The sequence below is a fragment of the Salvelinus namaycush genome, chromosome 35 (genome assembly GCF_016432855.1).
Source record: "Salvelinus namaycush isolate Seneca chromosome 35, SaNama_1.0, whole genome shotgun sequence".
Classification (NCBI taxonomy): domain Eukaryota; kingdom Metazoa; phylum Chordata; class Actinopteri; order Salmoniformes; family Salmonidae; genus Salvelinus; species Salvelinus namaycush.
The window spans coordinates 4652712-4674436 of NC_052341.1; the positions used below are offsets into that span (position 1 = coordinate 4652712).

Below are 21725 nucleotides of genomic sequence, written 5' to 3' on the forward strand. Positions count from 1 at the left end.
CGCACGCACGCACACACACACACACACACACACACACACACACACACACACACCTCAACACATCTCTACATACACACACACCTCCACAACCCCTCACCTCCACACCTCCTCACCTCCTCACCTCCTCACCTCCTCACCTCCACACCTCCACACCTCCTCACCTCCTCACCTCCTCACCTCCTCACCTCCACACCTCCTCACCTCCACACCTCCTCACCTCCACACCTCCACACCTCCTCACCTCCTCACCTCCTCACCTCCACAACCCCTCACCTCCTTCCTCCGCTCCAGGAGTCCACCCCAGTAGATGAAGCCCAGCCTCATAGCCCCCCGCTACAGGACGACCACGCTACAGACGAAGAGAAGCTGGCCTCTTCCTCCAATCAAAAAGAGAAGCTGGTCTCCTCAACCAACCACAAGTGGGCATACATGGAGGCAGAGAGGACCTCTGAACCCCATGAGGACTTCCCCCAACCCTCTGACCTCACAGCCTTTGTCAACGAGAACAGTCGAGGTAAGTGAGTGTTTCCTTCAATATACATATGGCCAAATCAAGGCTGACATTGATCAAATGGAGCCAGAAAGGGAGAGAGTTAAAAATAAAAATGTAATTCAATAGTTATTGAACAATTTCATGTCAAAGTTAATGTCTGCATGCTGTTAGCAGCATCACTATTGATTTCTATTAGACGTTAATTAAGCAGCTAGCTATCCAGCTACCCAGAGTATGTCTGCCTGTCTGGGTTAAAAGTGGGTCCTACAGCTATGCAGTACATGAAGAGACAGACATGAACAGTCTAGTCCAACCCAGTCTAGCCTTATCCAGCCAAGCCCAGTCCAGCCAAGTCCAGCCTAGTCCAGTCCATCTTATTTCAGCCTAGTCCAGTCCAGTCTAGCCTTGTCCAGCCCAGTCTAACCTAGTCCATCCCAGTCTAACCTAGTCCAGCCCAGTCTAACCTAGTCCATCCCAGTCTAACCTAGTCCATCCCAGTCTAACCTAGTCCAGGCAGTCTAACCTATTCCAGCCCAGTCTAACCTTGTCCAGCCCAGTCTAGCCTTGTCCAGCCCAGTCTAACCTAGTCCAGCCCAGTCTAACCTAGTTCATCCCAGTCTAGCCCTGTCCAGCCCAGTCTAACCTAGTCCATCCCAGTCTAACCTAGTCCATCCCAGTCTAACCTAGTCCATCCCAGTCTAACCTAGTCCATCCCAGTCTAACCTAGTCCATCCCAGTCTAACCTAGTCCATCCCAGTCTAGCCTAGTCCAGCCGAGTCTAGCCTAGTCCAGCCCAGTCTAACCTAGTCCATCCCAGTCTAACCTAGTCCATCCCAGTCTAACCTAGTCCATCCCAGTCTAGCCTAGTCCAGCCGAGTCTAGCATAGTCCAGCCCAGTCTAACCTAGTCCATCCCAGTCTAACCTAGTCCAGCCCAGTCTAGCCTAGTCCAGCCCAGTCTAGCCTAGTCCATCCCAGTCTATCCCAGTCTAGCCTTGTCCAGCCCAGTCTAGCCTTGTCCAGCCCAGTCTAACCTAGTCCAGCCCAGTCTAACCTAGTCCAGCCCAGTCTAACCTAGTTCAGCCCAGTCGAACCTAGTCCAGCCCAGTCTAGCCCTGTCCAGCCCAGTCTAGCCCTGTCCAGCCCAGTCTAGCCCTGTCCAGCCCAGTCTATTCTTGTCCAGCCCAGTCTAACCTAGTCCAGCCCAGTCTAACCTAGTCCAGACCAGTCTAACCTAGTCCAGACCAGTCTAACCTAGTCCAGCCCAGTCTAACCTAGTCCAGCCCGGTCTAACCTTGCCCAGTCTAACCTAGTCCATCCCAGTCTAACCTAGTCCAGCCCAGTCTAACCTAGTCCAGCCCAGTCTAACCTAGTCCAGCCCAGTCTAGCCTAGTCCAGCCCAGTCTAACCTAGTCCAGCCCAGTCTAGCCTAGTCCAGCCCAGTCTAACCTAGTCCATCCCAGTCTAGCCTTGTCCAGTCCAGTCTAGCCTTGTCCAGCCCAGTCTAACCTAGTCCAGCCCAGTCTAACCTAGTTCATCCCAGTCTAACCTAGTCCAGCCCAGTCTAGCCCTGTCCAGCCCAGTCTAACCTAGTCCAGCCCAGTCTAACCCAGTCCAGCCCAGTCTAACCTAGTCCAGCCCAGTCTAACCTAGTCCATCCCAGTCTAACCTAGTCCAGCCAGTCTAACCTAGTCCAGCCCAGTCTAGCCTTGTCCAGCCCAGTCTAACCTAGTCCTTCCCAGTCTAACCTAGTCCAGCCAGTCTAACATATTCCAGCCCAGTCTAACCTTGTCCAGCCCAGTCTAGCATTGTCCAGCCCAGTCTAACCTAGTCCAGCCCAGTCTAACCTAGTTCTTCCCAGTCTAGCCCTGTCCAGCCCAGTCTAACCTAGTCCATCCCAGTCTAACCCAGTCCATCCCAGTCTAACCTAGTCCAGCCCAGTCTAACCTAGTCCATCCCAGTCTAACCTAGTCCATCCCAGTCTAACCTAGTCCATCCCAGTCTAGCCTAGTCCAGCCCAGTCTAGCCTAGTCCAGCCCAGTCTAACCTAGTCCATCCCAGTCTAACCTAGTCCATCCCAGTCTAGCCTAGTCCAGCCCAGTCTAGCCTAGTCCATCCCAGTCTAACCTAGTCCATCCCAGTCTAGCCTTGTCCAGCCCAGTCTAACCTAGTCCATCCCAGTCTAACCTAGTCCAGCCCAGTCTAGCCTAGTCCAGCCCAGTCTAGCCTAGTCCATCCCAGTCTAACCTAGTCCATCCAAGTCTAGCCTTGTCCAGCCCAGTCTAAACTTGTCCAGCCCAGTCTAACCTAGTCCAGCCCAGTCTAACCTAGTCCAGCCCAGTCTAACCTAGTCCATCCCAGGCTAACCTTGTCCATCCCAGTCTAACCTAGTCCATCCCAGTCTAGCCTTGTCCAGCCCAGTCTAGCCTTGTCCAGCCCAGTCTAACCTAGTCCAGCCCAGTCTAACCTAGTCCATCCCAGTCTAGCCTTGTCCAGCCCCGTCTAACCTAGTCCAGCCCAGTCTAACCTAGTCCAGCCCAGTCTAACCTAGTCCAGCCCAGTCTAGCCTAGTCCATCCCAGTCTAACCTAGTCCATCCCAGTCTAACCTAGCCCAGCCAGTCTAACCTAGTCCATCCCAGTCTAACCTAGTCCATCCCAGTCTAGCCTAGTCCAGCCCAGTCTAGCCTAGTCCATCCCAGTCTAACCTAGTCCATCCCAGTCTAAACTTGTCCAGCCCAGTCTAACCTAGTCCAGCCCAGTCTAATCTAGTCCAGCCCAGTCTAACCTAGTCCATCCCAGTCTAACCTAGTCAGCCCAGTCTAACCTAGTCCAGCCCAGTCTAACCTAGTCCATCCCAGTCTAACCTAGTCCAGCCCAGTCTAACCTAGTCCATCCCAGTCTAACCTAGTCCAGCCCAGTCTAACCTAGCCCAGCCAGTCTAACCTAGCCCAGCCAGTCTAACCTAGCCCAGCCAGTCTAACCTAGCCCAGCCAGTCTAACCTAGTCCAGCCCAGTCTAACCTAGTCCAGCCCAGTCTAACCTAGCCCAGCCAGTCTAACCTAGTCCATCCCAGTCTAACCTAGCCCAGCCAGTCTAACCTAGTCCATCCCAGTCTAACCTAGTCCATCCCAGTCTAACCTAGTCCATCCCAGTCTAGCCTTGTCCAGTCCAGTCTAGCCTTGTCCAGCCCAGTCTAACCTAGTCCAGCCCAGTCTAACCTAGTTCATCCCAGTCTAACCTAGTCCAGCCCAGTCTAGCCCTGTCCAGCCCAGTCTAACCTAGTCCATCCTAGTCTAACCTAGTCCAGCCCAGTCTAACCTAGTCCATCCCATTCTAACCTAGTCCAGCCCAGTCTAACCTAGTCATTCCCAGTCTAACCTAGTCCAGCCCAGTCTAACCTAGTCCAGCCCAGTCTAACCTAGTCCAGCCCAGTCTAGCCTAGTCCATCCCAGTCTAACCTAGTCCATCCCAGTCTAGCCTTGTCCAGCCCAGTCTAACCTAGTCCAGCCCCGTCTAACCTAGTCCAGCCCAGTCTAACCTAGTCCAGCCCAGTCTAACCTAGTCCAGCCCAGTCTAGCCTAGTCCATCCCAGTCTAACCTAGTCCATCCCAGTCTAACCTAGTCCATCCCAGTCTAACCTAGCCCAGCCAGTCTAACCTAGTCCATCCCAGTCTAACCTAGTCCATCCCAGTCTAACCTAGTCCATCCCAGTCTAACCTAGTCCAGCCCAGTCTAACCTAGTCCAGCCCAGTCTAACCTAGCCCAGCCAGTCTAACCTAGTCCATCCCAGTCTAACCTAGCCCAGCCAGTCTAACCTAGCCCAGCCAGTCTAACCTAGTCCAGCCCAGTCTAACCTAGCCCAGCCAGTCTAACCTAGTCCATCCCAGTCTAGCCTAGTCCATCCCAGTCTAACCTAGTCCAGCCCAGTCTAACCTAGTCCAGCCAGCCTTTTCTGTCCTTAACTGTCACTGTTCTTCCTCTGACAATTTTCTATTTTCTCTCTTTCTGTTTCTAACTCTGTCTTTTCTGTTGTCTCCAGTGTCAGACCATGAGATTGAGTGTCTCTAACTCTGTCTTTTCTGTTGTCTCCAGTGTCAGACCATGAGATTGAGTACATGGAGAAGATTGTCTCTTCTTCGCCGGTGAGTATCTATCCACAGGTTCCTCTTCACCGAGGGAATATCTATCAACAGGTCCTCTTCATCGGGGGAATATCTATCCACAGGTTCCTCTTCACCGGGGGAATATCTATCCACAGGTTCCTCTTCACCGGGGGAATATCTATCCACAGGATCCTCTTCACCGGGGGAATATCTATCCACAGTCTGATAGGAAGGTTCCTCTTCACCGGGGAATATCTATCCACAGTCTGATAGGAAGGTTCCTCTTCACCGGGGGAATATCTATCCACAGTCTGATAGGAAGGTTCCTCTTCACCGGGGGAATATCTATCCACAGTCTGATAGGAAGGTTCCTCTTCACCGGGGGAATATCTATCCACAGTCTGATAGGAAGGTTCCTCTTCACCGGTGAATATCTATCCACAGGTTCCTCTTCACCGGGGGAAAATCTATCCACAGTCTGATAGGAAGGTTCCTCTTCACCGGGGGAAAATCTATCCACAGTCAGATAGGAAGGTTCCTCTTCACCGGGGAATATCTATCCACAGTCTGATAGGAAGGTTCCTCTTCACCGGGGAATATCTATCCACAGTCTGATAGGAAGGTTCCTCTTCACCGGAGGAAAATCTATCCACAGTCTGATAGGAAGGTTCCTCTTCACCGGGGGAAAATCTATCCACAGTCTGATAGGAAGGTTCCTCTTCACCATTGAATATCTATCCACAGGTTCCTCTTCACCGAGGGAAAATCTATCCACAGTCTGATAGGAAGGTTCCTCTTCACCGGGGGAATATCTATCCACAGTCAGATAGGAAGGTTCCTCTTCACCGGGGAATATCTATCCACAGTCTGATAGGAAGGTTCCTCTTCACCGGGGAATATCTATCCACAGTCTGATAGGAAGGTTCCCCTTCACCGGGGGAATATCTATCCACAGTCTGATAGGAAGGTTCCTCTTCACCGGGGAATATCTATCCACAGTCTGATAGGAAGGTTCCTCTTCACCGGTGAATATCTATCCACAGTCTGATAGGAAGGTTCCTCTTCACCGGGGGAATATCTATCCACAGTCTGATAGGAAGGTTCCTCTTCACCGGGGGAATATCTATCCACAGTCTGATAGGAAGGTTCCTCTTCACCGGTGAATATCTATCCACAGTCTGATAGGAAGGTTCCTCTTCACCGGGGGAAAATCTATCCACAGTCTGATAGGAAGGTTCCACTTCACCAGGGAATATCTATCCACAGGATCCTCTTCACCGGGGGAATATCTATCCACAGTCTGATAGGAAGGTTCCTCTTCACCGGGGAATATCTATCCACAGTCTGATAGGAATGTTCCTCTTCACCCGGGAATATCTATCCACAGGATCCTCTTCACCGGGGGAATATCTATCCACTGTCTGATAGGAAGGTTCCTCTTCACCGGGGGAATATCTATCCACAGTCTGATAGGAATGTTCCTCTTCACCGGGGGAATATCTATCCACAGTCTGATAGGAAGGTTCCTCTTCACCGGGGGAATATCTATCCACAGTCTGATAGGAAGGTTCCTCTTCACCGGGGGAATATCTATCCACAGTCAGATAGGAAGGTTCCTCTTCACAGGTGAATATCTATCCACAGTCTGATAGGAAGGTTCCTCTTCACCGGGGGAATATCTATCCACAGTCTGATAGGAAGGTTCCTCTTCACCAGGGAATATCTATCCACAGTCTGATAGGAAGGTTCCTCTTCACAGGTGAATATCTATCCACAGTCTGTGCTGTCAGTCAGATAGGAAGGGGTCGGGAGATAGAAGTGAAACTAGCTCAAATTCTGAAGTGATCTATGAAGATTCGATACTGGTTACTTACAGTATGTCTATATGTTTACCTGACATAATGATTGAGACGGACTGTCCTCGAGACGGACTGTCCTCGAGAAGGACTGTCCTCGAGAAGGACTGTCCTCGAGACGGACTGTCTTTGAGACGGACTGTCCTTGCATACTTTAGTGTTAAAATATCTTTGTGTTTCTGACATATTTTACTGCTGCTGTGTGCTCTTGGTTCAATTTCAAAACATACTGTATATTAACAATGCCAAAGCATCTCTCTCTCTCTCAATTCAATTTCAATGTAAGGGCTTTATTGGCATGGGAAACATATGTTAACATTGCCAAAGCAAGTGAAGTAGATTATCAACAAAAGTGAAATAAACAATAAAAATGAACAGTGAACATAACACTCACAGAAGTTCCAAAGGAATAAAGACATTTCAAATGTCATATTATGTCTAAAAACAGTGTTGTAATGATGTACAAATGGTTAAAGTACAGAAGGGAAAATAAATAAGCATAAATATGGGTTGTATTTACAATGGTGTTTGTTCTTCACTGGTTTACCTTTTCTTGTGGCAACAGGTCACAAATCTTGCTGCTGTGATGGAACACTGTGGTATTTCACCCAGTAGATATGGGAGTTTATTAAAATCGGGTTTGTTTTCGAATTCTTTGTGGATCTGTGTAATCTGAGGGAAATATGTGTCTCTATTACGGTCATACATTTGGCAGGAAGTAAGGAAGTGCAGCTCAGTTTCCACCTCATTTTGTGGGCAGTGTGCACATAGTCTGTCTTCTCTTGAGAGCCGGGTCTGCCTACGGCGGCCTTTCTCAATAGCAAGGCTATGCTCACTGAGTCTGTACATAGTCAAAGCTTTCCTTATGTTTGGGTCAGCCACTGTGATCAGGTATTTTACCACAGTGGTCAGGTGTTTTACCACAGTGGTCAGGTATTCTACCACAGTGGTCAGGTATTTTACCACAGTGGTCAGGTATTTTACCACAGTGGTCAGGTATTTTACCACAGTGGTCAGGTATTTTACCACAGTGGTCAGGTATTCTGCCACAGTGGTCAGGTGTTTTACCACAGTGGTCAGGTATTCTACCACAGTGGTCAGGTATTTTACCACAGTGGTCAGGTATTTTACCACAGTGGTCAGGTATTCTGCCACAGTGGTCAGGTATTCTGCCACAGTGGTCAGGTATTTTACCACAGTGGTCAGGTATTCTGCCACAGTGGTCAGGTATTTTACCACAGTGGTCAGGTATTCTGCCACTGTGTACTCTCTGTTAAATGGCATTCTAGTTTGCTCTGATTTTTGTTAATTATTTCCAATGTGTCAAGTAATAGTCTTTTTGTTTTTTCGTGATTTGGTTGGGACTAATTGTATTAATGTCCTCTCCTACTCTCTCCTACTCTATCTCTCTCTCCCCTACTCTCTCTCACACTCTCACTCTCTGACTCACACACACACTCTCTCTCTTTCTCACACACTCCTGCCCTCTCTCACACTCTCTCTCTCTCCAGCCTCTGTCTGTGAAGAAACCTTCTGCTCTCTACTTGAAGCTGGACTCTGTGACAGACAGCCTGACCAAGCCTAACCACGGATCAGAACCCAACTCTCCCTGCACAGGGTACAACACACACACACACACACACACACACACACACACACACACACACACACACACACACACACACACACACACACACACACACACACACACACACACACACACACACACACACACACTCTTTAGTCACACACAGTGATCAACATGAGCACGAATTACATTAGTAATTAGTTCTAAATCTCGGATTTAGAAGGGTATGCCGAACAACATTTCAGTTACTATCCCCTTCTAGTCACTATTTTAATGCTTCTACCACACATAGATCCTCTCTGTCCTCCTCAACATCCCTCCTTCCTTCTCTCCCTCTCTCTAGGAGTTTTGAGGAGATAGAGGCCCAGATCACAGCCCAGATGAAGACCCCTGTGCTGGGCTCTCGGCCCGGTCCGGAGGGGTCTCGGCCCGGTCCGGAGGGGTCCGCTGGAGAGAAGGAGAAGACCAGGAAGAGAGAGAGCCAGTCACTCAGACGGACACAGAGCACAGACAGGGATCATGGAGTGGTGAGTCACAATATTGAACTCTCTGGCTGTCAATCAATACGTTTGGAGAAAAAAAAATCTAGCAATACACCTGATGCAATGACTGTATGTTTCTCGTCGTCTTCCATCTGTACGCTCTTTGTGTCAGGCTCATCTCAGAATACAATGTTACGGCACATTTTCTTTCCCAGTTCGCTATGCCGCGACCTCTCAACTCTGTCCGTGTTATTGTCATGTATACAGTAGAAGGCGACAGTGCCAACCCTAAATACTGTATGGCCTCCAGTGTAGATGCTACCCCGGTTAAACTTTCAAAGCCCTGGCGTAAGTTAACTTCCATAAGGTAACTACCATAAACTACCTACCAGCCAGCAAGAAACAACTCATACCTCCTTCTCAGCATCTCAGCCACTACCAACCTTCTGACACTGCCCAAAGCTTTGCTACGCAACGCTGACCGGCTCCTCACCCCGCTCCTCACCCCCTTCCGCCTCCCTGCTGCCACCCCCTGTACTGTAGCTACCCACCCAGGGCCCTATGGAGGTCCCAGCCCCAGACGCACCCCTCTTAACCAGGCTGTCTGAGTGTCCTGACCCCCTGGTGTACCTGGAGGCTGTGGAGCCTGACCTAGCAGAGACCAACCCCACTGCCTTCGCCCTCAAACTACAGGTGTGTTGATTAGAGTCAGAGTTCTACCTGGCGTGCCAACCTGCTTCCCTTTGGACCCTCTCTATCGTATTATTGATTTATCATGGTTATATTATTGATTTATTAGGGTTATATTATTGATTTATCATGGGTATGTTATTGATTTATTTGATTGATTTATCATGGTTATATTATTGATTTATATTATTGATTTATATTATTGATTTATCATGGTTATACTATTGATTTATCATGGTTATATTATTGATTTATATTATTGATTTATATTATTGATTTATCATTGTTATACTATTGATTTATCATGGTTATATTATTGATTTATATTATTGATTTATATTATTGATTTATCATTGTTATACTATTGATTTATCATGGTTATATTATTGATTTATCATGGTTATATTATTGATTTATATTATTGATTTATCATGGTTATATTATTGATTTATATTATTGATTTATCATGGTTATATTATTGATTTATCATGGTTATATTATTGATTTATCATGGTTATACTATTGATTTATCATGGTTATATTATTGATTTATCATGGTTATACTATTGATTTATCATGGTTATACTATTGATTTATCATGGTTATATTATTGATTTATCATGGTTATATTATTGATTTATCATGGTTATACTATTGATTTATCATGGTTATACTACTGCTTTATATTATTGATTTATCATGGTTATACTATTGATTTATATTATTGATTTATCATGGTTATACTATTGATTTATATTATTGATTTATCATGGTTATACTATTGATTTATCATGGTTATATTATTGATTTATATTATTGATTTATCATGGTTATATTATTGATTTATCATGGTTATATTATTGATTTATCATGGTTATATTATTGATTTATCATGGTTATACTATTGATTTATATTATTGATTTATCATGGTTATATTATTGATTTATCATGGTTATACTATTGATTTATCATGGTTATACTATTGATTTATATTATTGATTTATCATGGTTATATTATTGATTTATCATGGTTATACTATTGATTTATCATGGTTATACTATTGATTTATATGATTGATTTATCATGGTTATATTATTGATTTATCATGGTTATACTATTGATTTATCATGGTTATACTATTGATTTATCATGGTTATATTATTGATTTATCATGGTTATATTATTGATTTATCATGGTTATACTATTGATTTATCATGGTTATATTATTGATTTATCATGGTTATATTATTGATTTATCATGGTTATATTATTGATTTATCATGGTTATATTATTGATTTATCATGGTTATACTATTGATTTATCATGGTTATACTATTGATTTATCATGGTTATATTATTGATTTATCATGGTTATATTATTGATTTATCATGGTTATATTATTGATTTATCATGGTTATACTATTGATTTATCATGGTTATATTATTGATTTATCATGGTTATATTATTGATTTATCATGGTTATATTATTGATTTATCATGGTTATACTATTGATTTATCATGGTTATACTATTGATTTATCATGGTTATGCTATTGGTGTTTGAGGATGAGTGTGTGTCCTCACTGTCTCTGCCTCTCTTTATTTTCACCCTGTTGTTTAGTGAGTTTCCTTTACCTTAGCTACTCCATTACTTTCAGAGCTTCCTTTACCTTAGCTACTCCATTACTTTCAGAGCTTCCTTTACCTTAGCTACTCCATTACTTTCAGAGCTTCCTTTACCTTAGCTACTCCATTACTTTCAGAGCTTCCTTTACCTTAGCTACTCCATTACTTTCAGAGCTTCCTTTACCTTAGCTACTCCATTACTTTCAGAGCTTCCTTTACCTTAGCTACTCCATTACTTTCAGAGCTTCCTTTACCTTAGCTACTCCATTACTTTCAGAGCTTCCTTTACCTTAGCTACTCCATTACTTTCAGAGCTTCCTTTACTTTAGCTACTCCATTACTTTCAGAGCTTCCTTTACCTTAGCTACTCCATTACTTTCAGAGCTTCCTTTACCTTAGCTACTCCATTACTTTCAGAGCTTCCTTTACCTTAGCTACTCCATTACTTGCAGAGCTTCCTTTACCTTAGCTACTCCATTACTTTCAGAGCTTCCTTTACCTTAGCTACTCCATTACTTTCAGAGCTACCTTTACCTTAGCTACTCCATTACTTTCAGAGCTTCCTTTACCTTAGCTACTCCATTACTTTCAGAGCTTCCTTTACCTTAGCTACTCCATTACTTTCAGAGCTTCCTTTACCTTAGCTACTCCGTTACTTTCAGAGCTTCCTTTACCTTAGCTACTCCATTACTTTCAGAGCTTCCTTTACCTTAGCTACTCCATTACTTTCAGAGCTTCCTTTACCTTAGCTACTCCATTACTTTCAGAGCTTCCTTTACCTTAGCTACTCCATTACTTTCAGAGCTTCCTTTGCCTTTATCTACAATATGTTAGCCTGTTAAGTGTTGACTACTGTATGTGTGTGTGACTGTTTGTTGATCTGTGAGTGTGTGTGGGTACTGTAGGTGGGAAGTAAGTAGCCTCAACTTCTGGTTCCCTTTATGTCTCCTCCCCTTCCTCCTCCCTCCGGCCACACCCTTCCTCCTCCCTCCGGCCACACCCTCCCTCCTCCCACTCACCCCTCCCCCCCCGTCCTACCTGCGTCTCAGGAGGAACTGGTTCTAGCTGCTCTGAGGATAGAGGCTCTGCAGGTAGCCAAACACCTCTCAGACAGCCCCTCCCTCTCCACTGTCACCCCCCAGGTACTGAGCTGAATCAGCCTGCACCTGTACCTGCTCACCGTGTGTGTGTGTGTGCACGTGTGTGTGTGTGACTGTGTGAGCAGCATGAGCGTGTCTCAGCCTGCCCCCCCTTTAGTCACACCATTGTGTATGTGTGTGTGTGTGTGTGTGTGTGTGTGTGTGTGTGTGTGTGTGTGTGTGTGTGTGTGTGTGTGTGTGTGTGTGTGTGTGTGTGTGTGTGTGTGTGTGTGTGTGTGTGTGTGTGTGTGTGTGTGTGTGTGTGTGTGTGTGTGTGAACCCATGGCCGTTACTCAACAACAACAACAACTGCTGCTTCCTGTATTTCCCCATGTAACATCTCTAACACGGCTTCTAGCCCCTGACCTGTGACCCCTAGCCCCTGATTTCCAATCACCAGCTTTCCTGAACCAATCAGCAGAAAAGAGTGCTGGGCCTTTTCTCTCCTTGGCTTTTGTATCAAACCCATTCATGCATGTTGCCTGTTGGCCTGACCAGGAAAAGCTTCAATAAACACTAAGGTGAATTGGGGATATCGTTTACTTCATCTGGGTCGGTCACCATCTGATAACTCTACTTTATCCTCATTCGTTGGGTTGCACAATTCCGGTAACTTTCACCAAAATTCCCAGGTTTTCCAGGAATCCTGTTTGGAGGAATCTGGATTTCCACCTGCTTATTCTGTCTTTAATCCAGGACTCTTCCAACACTGATTTCTGGAAAACTTGGGAATTTTGGGGGGAAAAGTAACTGGAATTTTGCAAACCTACTCATCAATCTGTAGTCATTCCTCAATCAAATGGGAGTCATCATTATGATGATATACTGTTGTTTTTCTGGTAAATAACAACAACGAACAACAACATTGATGAACACAACAGGGTCACACCAGATGTGATGAAAGTGAGGTCTGTCGGGTAGGTTTCATCAAGTATCAACACATAACCTCATTTCAGGTTGAATGTCCGCAACAAAAGGTTCATTGACACCTGGTTTAAGGTTTGGAGAAGGTGCAAGATTTCACAACTTCATTTTAGATGGTTCATCACCCTGAAAGTAATCTCCGGTCCACCTCTGGTCTCTTGGACGTCCCACCCCCTATGGGAAGTCAGTTTCCGCTCAGCCCAGTCCAAGCTCTTCTCTGTCCTGGCACCCCAATGGTGGAACCATCTTCCCCCTGAAGCTAGGACAGCAGAGTCCCTGCCCATCTTCCCCCTGAAGCTAGGACAGCAGAGTCCCTGTCCATCTTCCCCCTGAAGCTAGGACAGCAGAGTCTTCCCGAAAGGACCTACCCTACCTCTTCAAAGAGTTTCTTAAAGAAGACATCTGTCTATTCCCATGTCTCTTCCCCACTCCTCTTCCTCCTCCTCTATTCTCCCATCTCGTCTCTCTCATGCTGTCTGATGTTTCACCACCCTCACTCCACAGTCCCTCCTCAAGAAGCCCAGCCCTCGCAGGTGGAATCTCTTCAGTTCACCCAAAGTAAGAGGAGAAATGTCACCCAATCGTCACTGTTCCCCTACTGCCCCGTCACCCCCTCACCCCCTGACCAGTCGCCCCCTCGTAACGGTTCCCCTACTGACCTGTTACCCCTCATCACTGTTCCCCTACTACCCTGTTACCCCTCATCACTGTTTCCCTACTGCCCTGTTACCCCTCGTCACTGTTCCCTACTGCCCTGTTACCCCTCATCACTGTTCCCCTACTGCCCTGTTACCCCTCATCACTGTTCCCCTACTGCCCTGTTACCCCTCATCACTGTTCCCCTACTGCCCTGTTACCCCTCATCACTGTTTCCCTACTGCCCTGTTACCCCTCATCACTGTTCCCTACTGCCCTGTTACCCCTCGTAACTGTTTCCCTACTGCCCTGTTACCCCTCGTCACTGTTCCCTACTGCCCTGTTACCCCTCATCACTGTTCCCCTACTGCCCTGTTACCCCTCATCACTGTTTCCCTACTGCCCTGTTACCCCTCGTCACTGTTCCCTACTGCCCTGTTACCCCTCATCACTGTTCCCCTACTACCCTGTTACCCCTCATCACTGTTCCCTACTGCCCTGTTACCCCTCATCACTGTTCCCCTACTGCCCTGTTACCCCTCATCACTGTTCCCTACTACCCTGTTACCCCTCATCACTGTTCCCTACTGCCATGTTACCCCTCATCACTGTCCCCTACTGCCCTGTTACCCCTCGTCACTGTTCCCCTACTGCCCTGTTACCCCTTGTCACTGTCCCCTACTGCCCTGTTACCCCTCATCACTGTTCCCCTACTGCCCTGTTACCCCTCATCACTGTTCCCTACTGCCCTGTTACCCCTCATCACTGTTCCCCTACTGCCCTGTTACCCCTCGTAACTGTTCCCCTACTGCCCTGTTACCCCTCGTAACTGTTCCCCTACTGACCTGTTACCCCTCATCACTGTTCCCTACTGCCCTGTTACCCCTCATCACTGTTCCCCTACTGCCCTGTTACCCCTCATCACTGTCCCCTACTGACCTGTTACCCCTCGTCACTGTTCCCTACTGCCCTGTTACCCCTCGTCACTGTTCCCTACTGCCCTGTTACCCCTCGTCACTGTTCCCTACTGCCCTGTTACCCCTCATCACTGTTCCCCTACTGCCCTGTTACCCCTCGTCACTGTTCCCTACTGCCCTGTTACCCCTCGTCACTGTTCCCTACTGCCCTGTTACCCCTCATCACTGTTCCCATACTGCCCTGTTACCCCTCGTCACTGTTCCCCTACTGCCCTGTTACCCCTCGTCACTGTTTCCTACTGCCCTGTTACCCCTCATCACTGTCCCCTACTGGCCTGTTACCCCTCATCACTGTTCCCTACTGCCCTGTTACCCCTCGTCACTGTTCCCCTACTGGCCTGTTACCCCTCGTCACTGTTTCCTACTGCCCTGTTACCCCCTCGCCACTGTTCCCCTACTACCCTGTTACCCCTTGTCATTGTTTCCCTACTACCCTGTTACCCCTTGTCATTGTTTCCCTACTGCCCCCCCTACTGCCCCCCTACTGCCCCCCTACTGCCCTAACCCAACTAGAGCCAGAACTAGATGCCATCCACTTCTATCTAAAAGGTCTGTAACATGGACTTCTTCAATCTCTCTCTCTCTCCATCTCCCTCTCACCCCCCCCCCTCTCTCTCTTTCTCCACATCCTTAAGGTCCTCCCTTCTCTCTCTTCCTCAAAATCTTCTCTTCTCTTCTGTTGTTCCCAGCCCATCCCAGTCCTCCGTTGCTAATGTGTCTGGTTTGTTATTGGCTGAAGGCTTACCTGTATGTAAAGTATCTTACCCTGACATACGCTTGTCTTATATTACTGTAACCTGTTGGCTTCATGGTGGGAGAGAGGGAGGGAGGTAGAGGGAGGGAGGGAGGGAGGTAGGGAGGTAGAGGGAGGTAGAGGGAGGTAGGGAGGGAGGGAGGGAGGTAGGTAGGTAGGGAGGGAGGGAGGGAGGGAGGGAGGGAGGGAGGGAGGGAGGGAGGGAGGGAGGGAGGGAGGGAGGTAGGTAGGTAGGGAGGGAGGGAGGGAGGGAGGGAGGGAGGGAGGGAGGAAGGTAGAGGGAGGGGGTAGAGGGAGGGAGGTAGGGAGGTAGGGAGGTAGGGAGGTAGGGAGGGAGGGAGGGAGGGAGGGAGGTAGGGAGGTAGGGAGGGAGGGAGGGAGGGAGGGAGGTAGGGAGGGAGGTAGGTAGGTAGGGAGGGAGGTAGGTAGGTAGGTAGGGAGGGAGGGAGGGAGGGAGGGAGGGAGGAAGGTAGAGGGAGGGGGTAGAGGGAGGGAGGTAGGGAGGTAGGGAGGGAGGGAGGTAGGGAGGGAGGGAGGGAGGGAGGGAGGGAGGGAGGTAGGGAGGGAGGGGGGTAGAGGGAGGGAGGGAGGTAGGGAGGTAGGGAGGGAGGTAGGGAGGGATAGAGGGAGGGAGGTAGGGATAGAGGGAGGGAGGTAGGGAGGGAGGGAGGGAGATAGAGGGGGGGAAAGGGAGGGAGGTAGAGGGGGGGTAGAGGGAGGGAGGGAGGGAGGGAGGGAGGGAGGGAGGGAGGGAGGGAGGAAGGTAGAGGGAGGGAGGTAGGGAGGGAGGGAGGTAGGGAGGGAGGGGGGTAGAGGGAGGGAGGGAGGTAGGGAGGTAGGGGGGGAGGTAGAGGGGGGATAGAGGGAGGGAGGTAGGGATAGAGGGAGGGAGGTAGGGAGGGAGGGAGGGAGATAGAGGGGGGGAAAGGGAGGGAGGTAGAGGGGGGGTAGAGGGAGGGAGGGAGGGAGGTAGAGGGGGGAGGGAAGGAGGTGGAGGGGGGGATAGAGGTAGAGGGGGGAGGGAGGGAGGTGGAGGGGGGGAGGGAGGTAGAGGGGGGATAGAGGGAGGGAGGTAGGGAGGGAGGGAGGTAGAGGGGGGAGGGAGGGAGGTGGAGGGGGGGATAGAGGGAGGGAGGTAGAGGGGGGGGGGTAGAGGGAGGGAGGTAGAGGGAGGGAGGTAGGGAGGTAGAGAGGGAGGTAGGGAGGTAGGGGGGGGGTAGAGGGAGGGAGGTAGAGGGAGGGAGGGAGGTAGGGAGGGAGGGAGGTAGAGGGGGGAGGGAGGGAGGTGGAGGGGGGGATAGAGGGAGGGAGGTAGAGGGGGGGGTAGAGGGAGGGAGGTAGAGGGAGGGAGGTAGGGAGGTAGAGAGGGAGGTAGGGAGGTAGGGGGGGGGTAGAGGGAGGGAGGTAGAGGGAGGGAGGGAGGTAGGGAGGGAGGTAGAGGGAGGGAGGGGGTTAGGGAGGTAGGGAGGGAGGTAGAGGGGGGGTATAGGGAGGGAGGTAGAGGGAGGGAGTTAAAGGGGGGGGGGTAGAGGGAGGGAGGGAGGTAGAGGGAGGGAGGGAGGGAGGTAGAGGTAGGGAGGTAGGGAGGTAGAGGTAGGGAGGGAGGTAGGGAGGTAGAGAGGGAGGTAGGGAGGTAGAGGGGGAGGTAGAGGGAGGGAGAGGGAGGGAGGTAGGGAGGGAGGGAGGGGGTTAGGGAGGTAGGGAGGGAGGTAGAGGGGGGGTATAGGGAGGGAGGTAAAGGGGGGGGGTAGAGGTAGGGAGGGAGGTAGAGGTAGGGAGGGAGGGAGGTAGAGGTAGGGAGGTAGAGGTAGGGAGGGAGGTAGAGGGAGGGAGGGAGGGGGGTAGGGAGGGAGGGAGGTAGGGAGGGAGGTAGAGGGGGGGGGGGGGGGGAGAGGGAGGGAGGTAGAGGGGGGAGGATAAAACCGTTTTCCTGTATGTAAAGTATCTCACCTGGCAGAACAAAGCTTTGTCATAATGACCAGGACTGTGTCACTGAGATAAAGACCTACCAGAGCCCTATATAGTGCACTACTTTAGACCAGAGCCCTGTATAGTGCACTACTTTAGACCAGAGCCCTGTATAGTGCACTACTTTAGACCAGAGCCCTGTATAGTGCACTACTTTAGACCAGAGCCCTGTATAGTGCACTACTTTAGACCAGAGCCCTGTATAGTGCACTACTTTAGACCAGAGCCCTGTATAGTGCACTACTTTAGACCAGAGCCCTGTATAGTGCACTACTTTAGACCAGAGCCCTGTATAGTGCACTACTTTAGACCAGAGCCCTGTATAGTGCACTACTTTAGACCAGAGCCCTGTATAGTGCACTACTTTAGACCAGAGCCCTGTATAGTGCACTACTTTAGACCAAAGCCCTGTATAGTACACTACCGTTCAAATGTTTGGGGTCACTTAGAAAAGTCTTTGTTTTTGAAAGAAAAGCAATTTTTTTTGTCCATTTAAAATAACATCAAATTGATCAGAAATACAGTGTAGACATTGTTAATGTTGTAAATGACTATTGTAGCTGGAAACGGCAGATTTTTTATGGAATATCTACAGAGGCCCATTATCAGCAACCATCACTCCTGTGTTCCAATGGCACGTTGTGTTAGCTAATCCAAGTTTATCATTTTAAAAGGCTAATTGATCATTAGAAAACCCTTTTGCAATTATGTTAGCACATCTGAAAACTGTTGTTCTGATTAAAGAAGCAATAAAACGGACAGGTAGACCTAACACCTCTCTATAGGACTATTGTATTAGTGGGGCTGTAAATCTCCTACACCCCCATGAGGCCCCAATTCAATCAACTCATCCTCTAATCCCCCATAGGGAGGATTAAACCATTCAAGGCTGTTTGTGGTGGAAGGGGGGGGGGGGGGGGAATAAAGTTCGTAGTTAGTGATGTCATAATCAGATTCTGGGTTCTATGTTCAGATATTTCAGGTGACGTTGTCGTTTCTTTATTACAGTTAAGGATTTTTGGATTTTCTGATGACCTGCAGATGCTTTTGCCGTAGAGGTCAATCACTACAGTCTATTGTCTTCTATTGGTAAACCCTGTCAGTTACCCGAACCTGTGGGCGGTGGAGACATACACTACTGAAGGAAGTTAGATTTAGTACTTTAAAACTGGTTCCATGTTAGAAAAGGAAAGGAATTGTTTTCACAGGATCGTTTACACCGTTAAAAATATGATCAACTTCCTCTCACATTGTGATGTGAGCAGTAACATGAGTAATGATGAATACATTTATTTTTTTTATTTTTTTATTTTACCTTTATTTAACTAGGCAAATCAGTTAAGAACAAATTCTTATTTTCAATTATGGGAACAGTGGGTTAACTGCCTTGTTCAGGGGCAGAACAACAGATTTGTACCGGGGATTCAATCTTGCAACCTTTCGGTTACTAGTCCAACACTCTAACCACTACGCTGCCGCCCCCTAACATTATACCCCTGTGTATAATGGGTTGTTACGGTGACAACAAGGGTTGTTACGGTGACCGTTGTACAGCCACACCGGCGATCACGAGTCATGACAGCAGTCAAATTCCATGTGACCGATTAGCTTCTCCAAGCTCTGATGCTGCTGCTGGTCATTAGTAGCCTACCAAACTTGATAACTTCCTGGTACTCAGCACTCTATTGTTCTTCTAATCACTCTGACATTTAATTATTATTTTATAGAACCTTTATTTAACGAGGCAAGTCAGTTAAGAACAAATTCTTATTTATAATGACGGCCTACCCGGGCCAAATCCTAACCCGGATGACGCTGGACCAATTGTGCGCTACCCTATGAGACTCCCAATCACGGCTGGTTGTGATACAGCCTGGAATCGAACCAGGGTCTGTAGTGACGCCTCTAGCACTGAGATGCAGTGCCTTAGACCGATGTGCCACTCGGGAGGCCCATCAATGCATCTGTAACCAAAAATCTAATCAAACACTTCATGAGAGCCCATGTTGCGCAACATTCCTATCGGCTATGTAATTGTGTGAGAAAAAATAATTTTGATGGCCTCTATTAAAAAGAAGAGGATCCCATCAGCTTTCTATAGGCTAGGCCTACTATATTCTGATCCGCCAGAAAAGCGTCCTCCATTCGCTATTTAAGTGCATAGATGACATGTATTTTTCCCCTGTCCCTGTTTCGATACAGGTGCATGATAACGGTCCATTCTAAATCAAAACAAAATTTACACATATATTATTTAGTATATGTAAAGACAAGATTAAATCAAGAATAGTCTAATGGGTGACAATATTGTCCTGTCACTTATGAATGATGTATCATCACTTGTGAACGATGCCCAGCTTGTGTGCAGTAAGAAACAGAGCATGCCTTTTTTTTTTAGCAACTTTTTCAGATCATAGTCTCACACCTCATGTAACCTAGCCCTATATGTTTTAATAAGGTTAGTCTCACACCTCATGTAACCTAGCCCTATATGTTTTAATAAGGTTAGTCTCACACCTCATGTAACCTAGCCCTATATGTTTTAATAAGGTTAGTCTCACACCTCATGTAACCTAGCCCTATATGTTTTAATAAGGTTAGTCTCACACCTCATGTAGCCTAGCCCATAGGCCTATATGTTTTAATAAGGTTAGTATCACACCTCATGTAGCCTAGCCCATAGTCCTATATGTTTTAATAAGGTTAGTATCACACCTCATGTAGCCTAGTCCATAGCCATATATGTTTTAATAAGGTTAGTCTCACACCTCATGTAACCTAGCCCATAGGCCTATATATTTTTCGATAAGGTTTGTATCACAACTAAAGTATCGCAACTAACTTCTTAATAAAATTAACACATTAATCCGCTTTCATCCAAGGGATGTAGATACGAAGTGCGTGAGTTTCAAATTCAGCAAAGATCATTTTCAGCACAAAAAAAATTCAAATTTAGAATAAAAGCATTACATGCATAAATCGCATTTGCGGTCACTTTTAAGAATGCTGTTAACCCGCTAATTGATTGCATTGTGGAACATTTGCGCTTATAGCCTACTGCCGTGTGCGCATTGCTGCGCTTATAATGTAAAGAAAATAGCCTTATTGTTTATCAATATTTTAAGCTAAACGATCTCATCTGTTGCATCAGTTTTTTTTTATTCTAGTGGTTATATTAATTTGGAATCTATCGTATCCCACAACTGTCCCAGACTGTGTTTGGATATTGATTTATTGCACAGAAGGACAAGTTGACCTATAGAATAGGTCGACTTTTGTACTATGGGGGATAGTAGATTGACAGACTAGTGCTTTTGCTGTTCGTTAAGCCTCATCTTGTTGACTGACTGAAAAGTAAATGTGGACAGTTCTTCCAACATTTTCAATATGCGCCTCGGACATCGATAAGGACGCGCACAGTTGCGTCCCCGATGAGTCTGTCTTCACTTGTAGCCTGTGAGAAAGACCCGATTGCTTAACGGTCATTGGCTAATAAGAATTGAGATATCTGAGAGCCATGTGAGTGAGAGGTGTTTCGGAGCCGGGAGAAGGGAATTATAATGATTATATTTAGCCCAAGGGCACAACGGCCACTGGCCGCAAAAGGCATGGATTTTTTTTTAGGAGGCATTGCGGCCACACATTGCGGCCACACTAAGGGGTTGCTGCCGATAAATTCGAGGCATTATCAAGTGCTTGTCAGAGACTCATCAGAGACTGATGTGTGCAGTCTGTGCAAATTTTTTTTTTTAAATTTATTTTTATTTTTGCAACTTTTTTCAAATCATCATTAGAGTCGCATCATGCAGCCTAACAATGTATTAAAAATCTAAACATATAACCCAACGTTTGTATCACAACTAAAGTTGCATAAATAACTTTTTCTTTCTTAACTGCTCAACACAGAATAGTCGCATGTGAGCACTCTCTCAAATCCTTTGTAGAAAATATATTTTTGATTTTATTCAGTTTTGTTCAGTTATATTCTTCATACTATAAAATAATGCCACGGAATTATAAACTAATCTTGTCTGCTAAATTAACTAGTGTAGCCCACAGCCATATGGCATAGCCAGATCAGGGCCTAACATAAGGACAACTCAGAGTATGCTATTCTGTCCTTCTGAAATAGACTAGGTTTTCTTCATATCATGCTTCTTTAGACCTGTCTAAAATAAATAATGGATTTATTGTGAAGGTGTAGACTATATTACATTGATTTACTGTGAAGGTGTAGGATATATTACATGGATTTATTGTGAAGGTGTAGGATATATTACATGGATTTATTGTGAAGATGTAGGCTATATTATATGGATTTATTCAACTTGTTAAAATGTAGATGTTCCAAAGGTCTGCATCAGTGGCTTGTAGGCTGTGTGGAAGCCAGGAGATGCTAAATGTGTTTATGTCAATTACCGGCTGACCACCACAACCCATAGCTGCTACCCTATTCCTATCCCTCCCCCAGCAATACCGCCTC

At 47.0% G+C, this 21725-nt stretch overlaps 1 protein-coding gene across 1 annotated transcript in view; it reads left to right on the forward strand.

Annotated features, from left to right (window-relative positions):
• Nucleotides 1–21725, forward strand: part of LOC120029364 (transforming acidic coiled-coil-containing protein 2-like) — a 76841-nt gene that overhangs the window by 37068 nt on the left and 18048 nt on the right. Inside the window, exons 7-12 of the mRNA XM_038974592.1 lie at nucleotides 292–514; nucleotides 4586–4635; nucleotides 7964–8070; nucleotides 8384–8567; nucleotides 9066–9215; nucleotides 11894–11986. Coding sequence (XP_038830520.1) covers nucleotides 292–514; nucleotides 4586–4635; nucleotides 7964–8070; nucleotides 8384–8567; nucleotides 9066–9215; nucleotides 11894–11986 — 807 coding nt within the window. The remainder of the gene's footprint in view (nucleotides 1–291; nucleotides 515–4585; nucleotides 4636–7963; nucleotides 8071–8383; nucleotides 8568–9065; nucleotides 9216–11893; nucleotides 11987–21725) is intronic.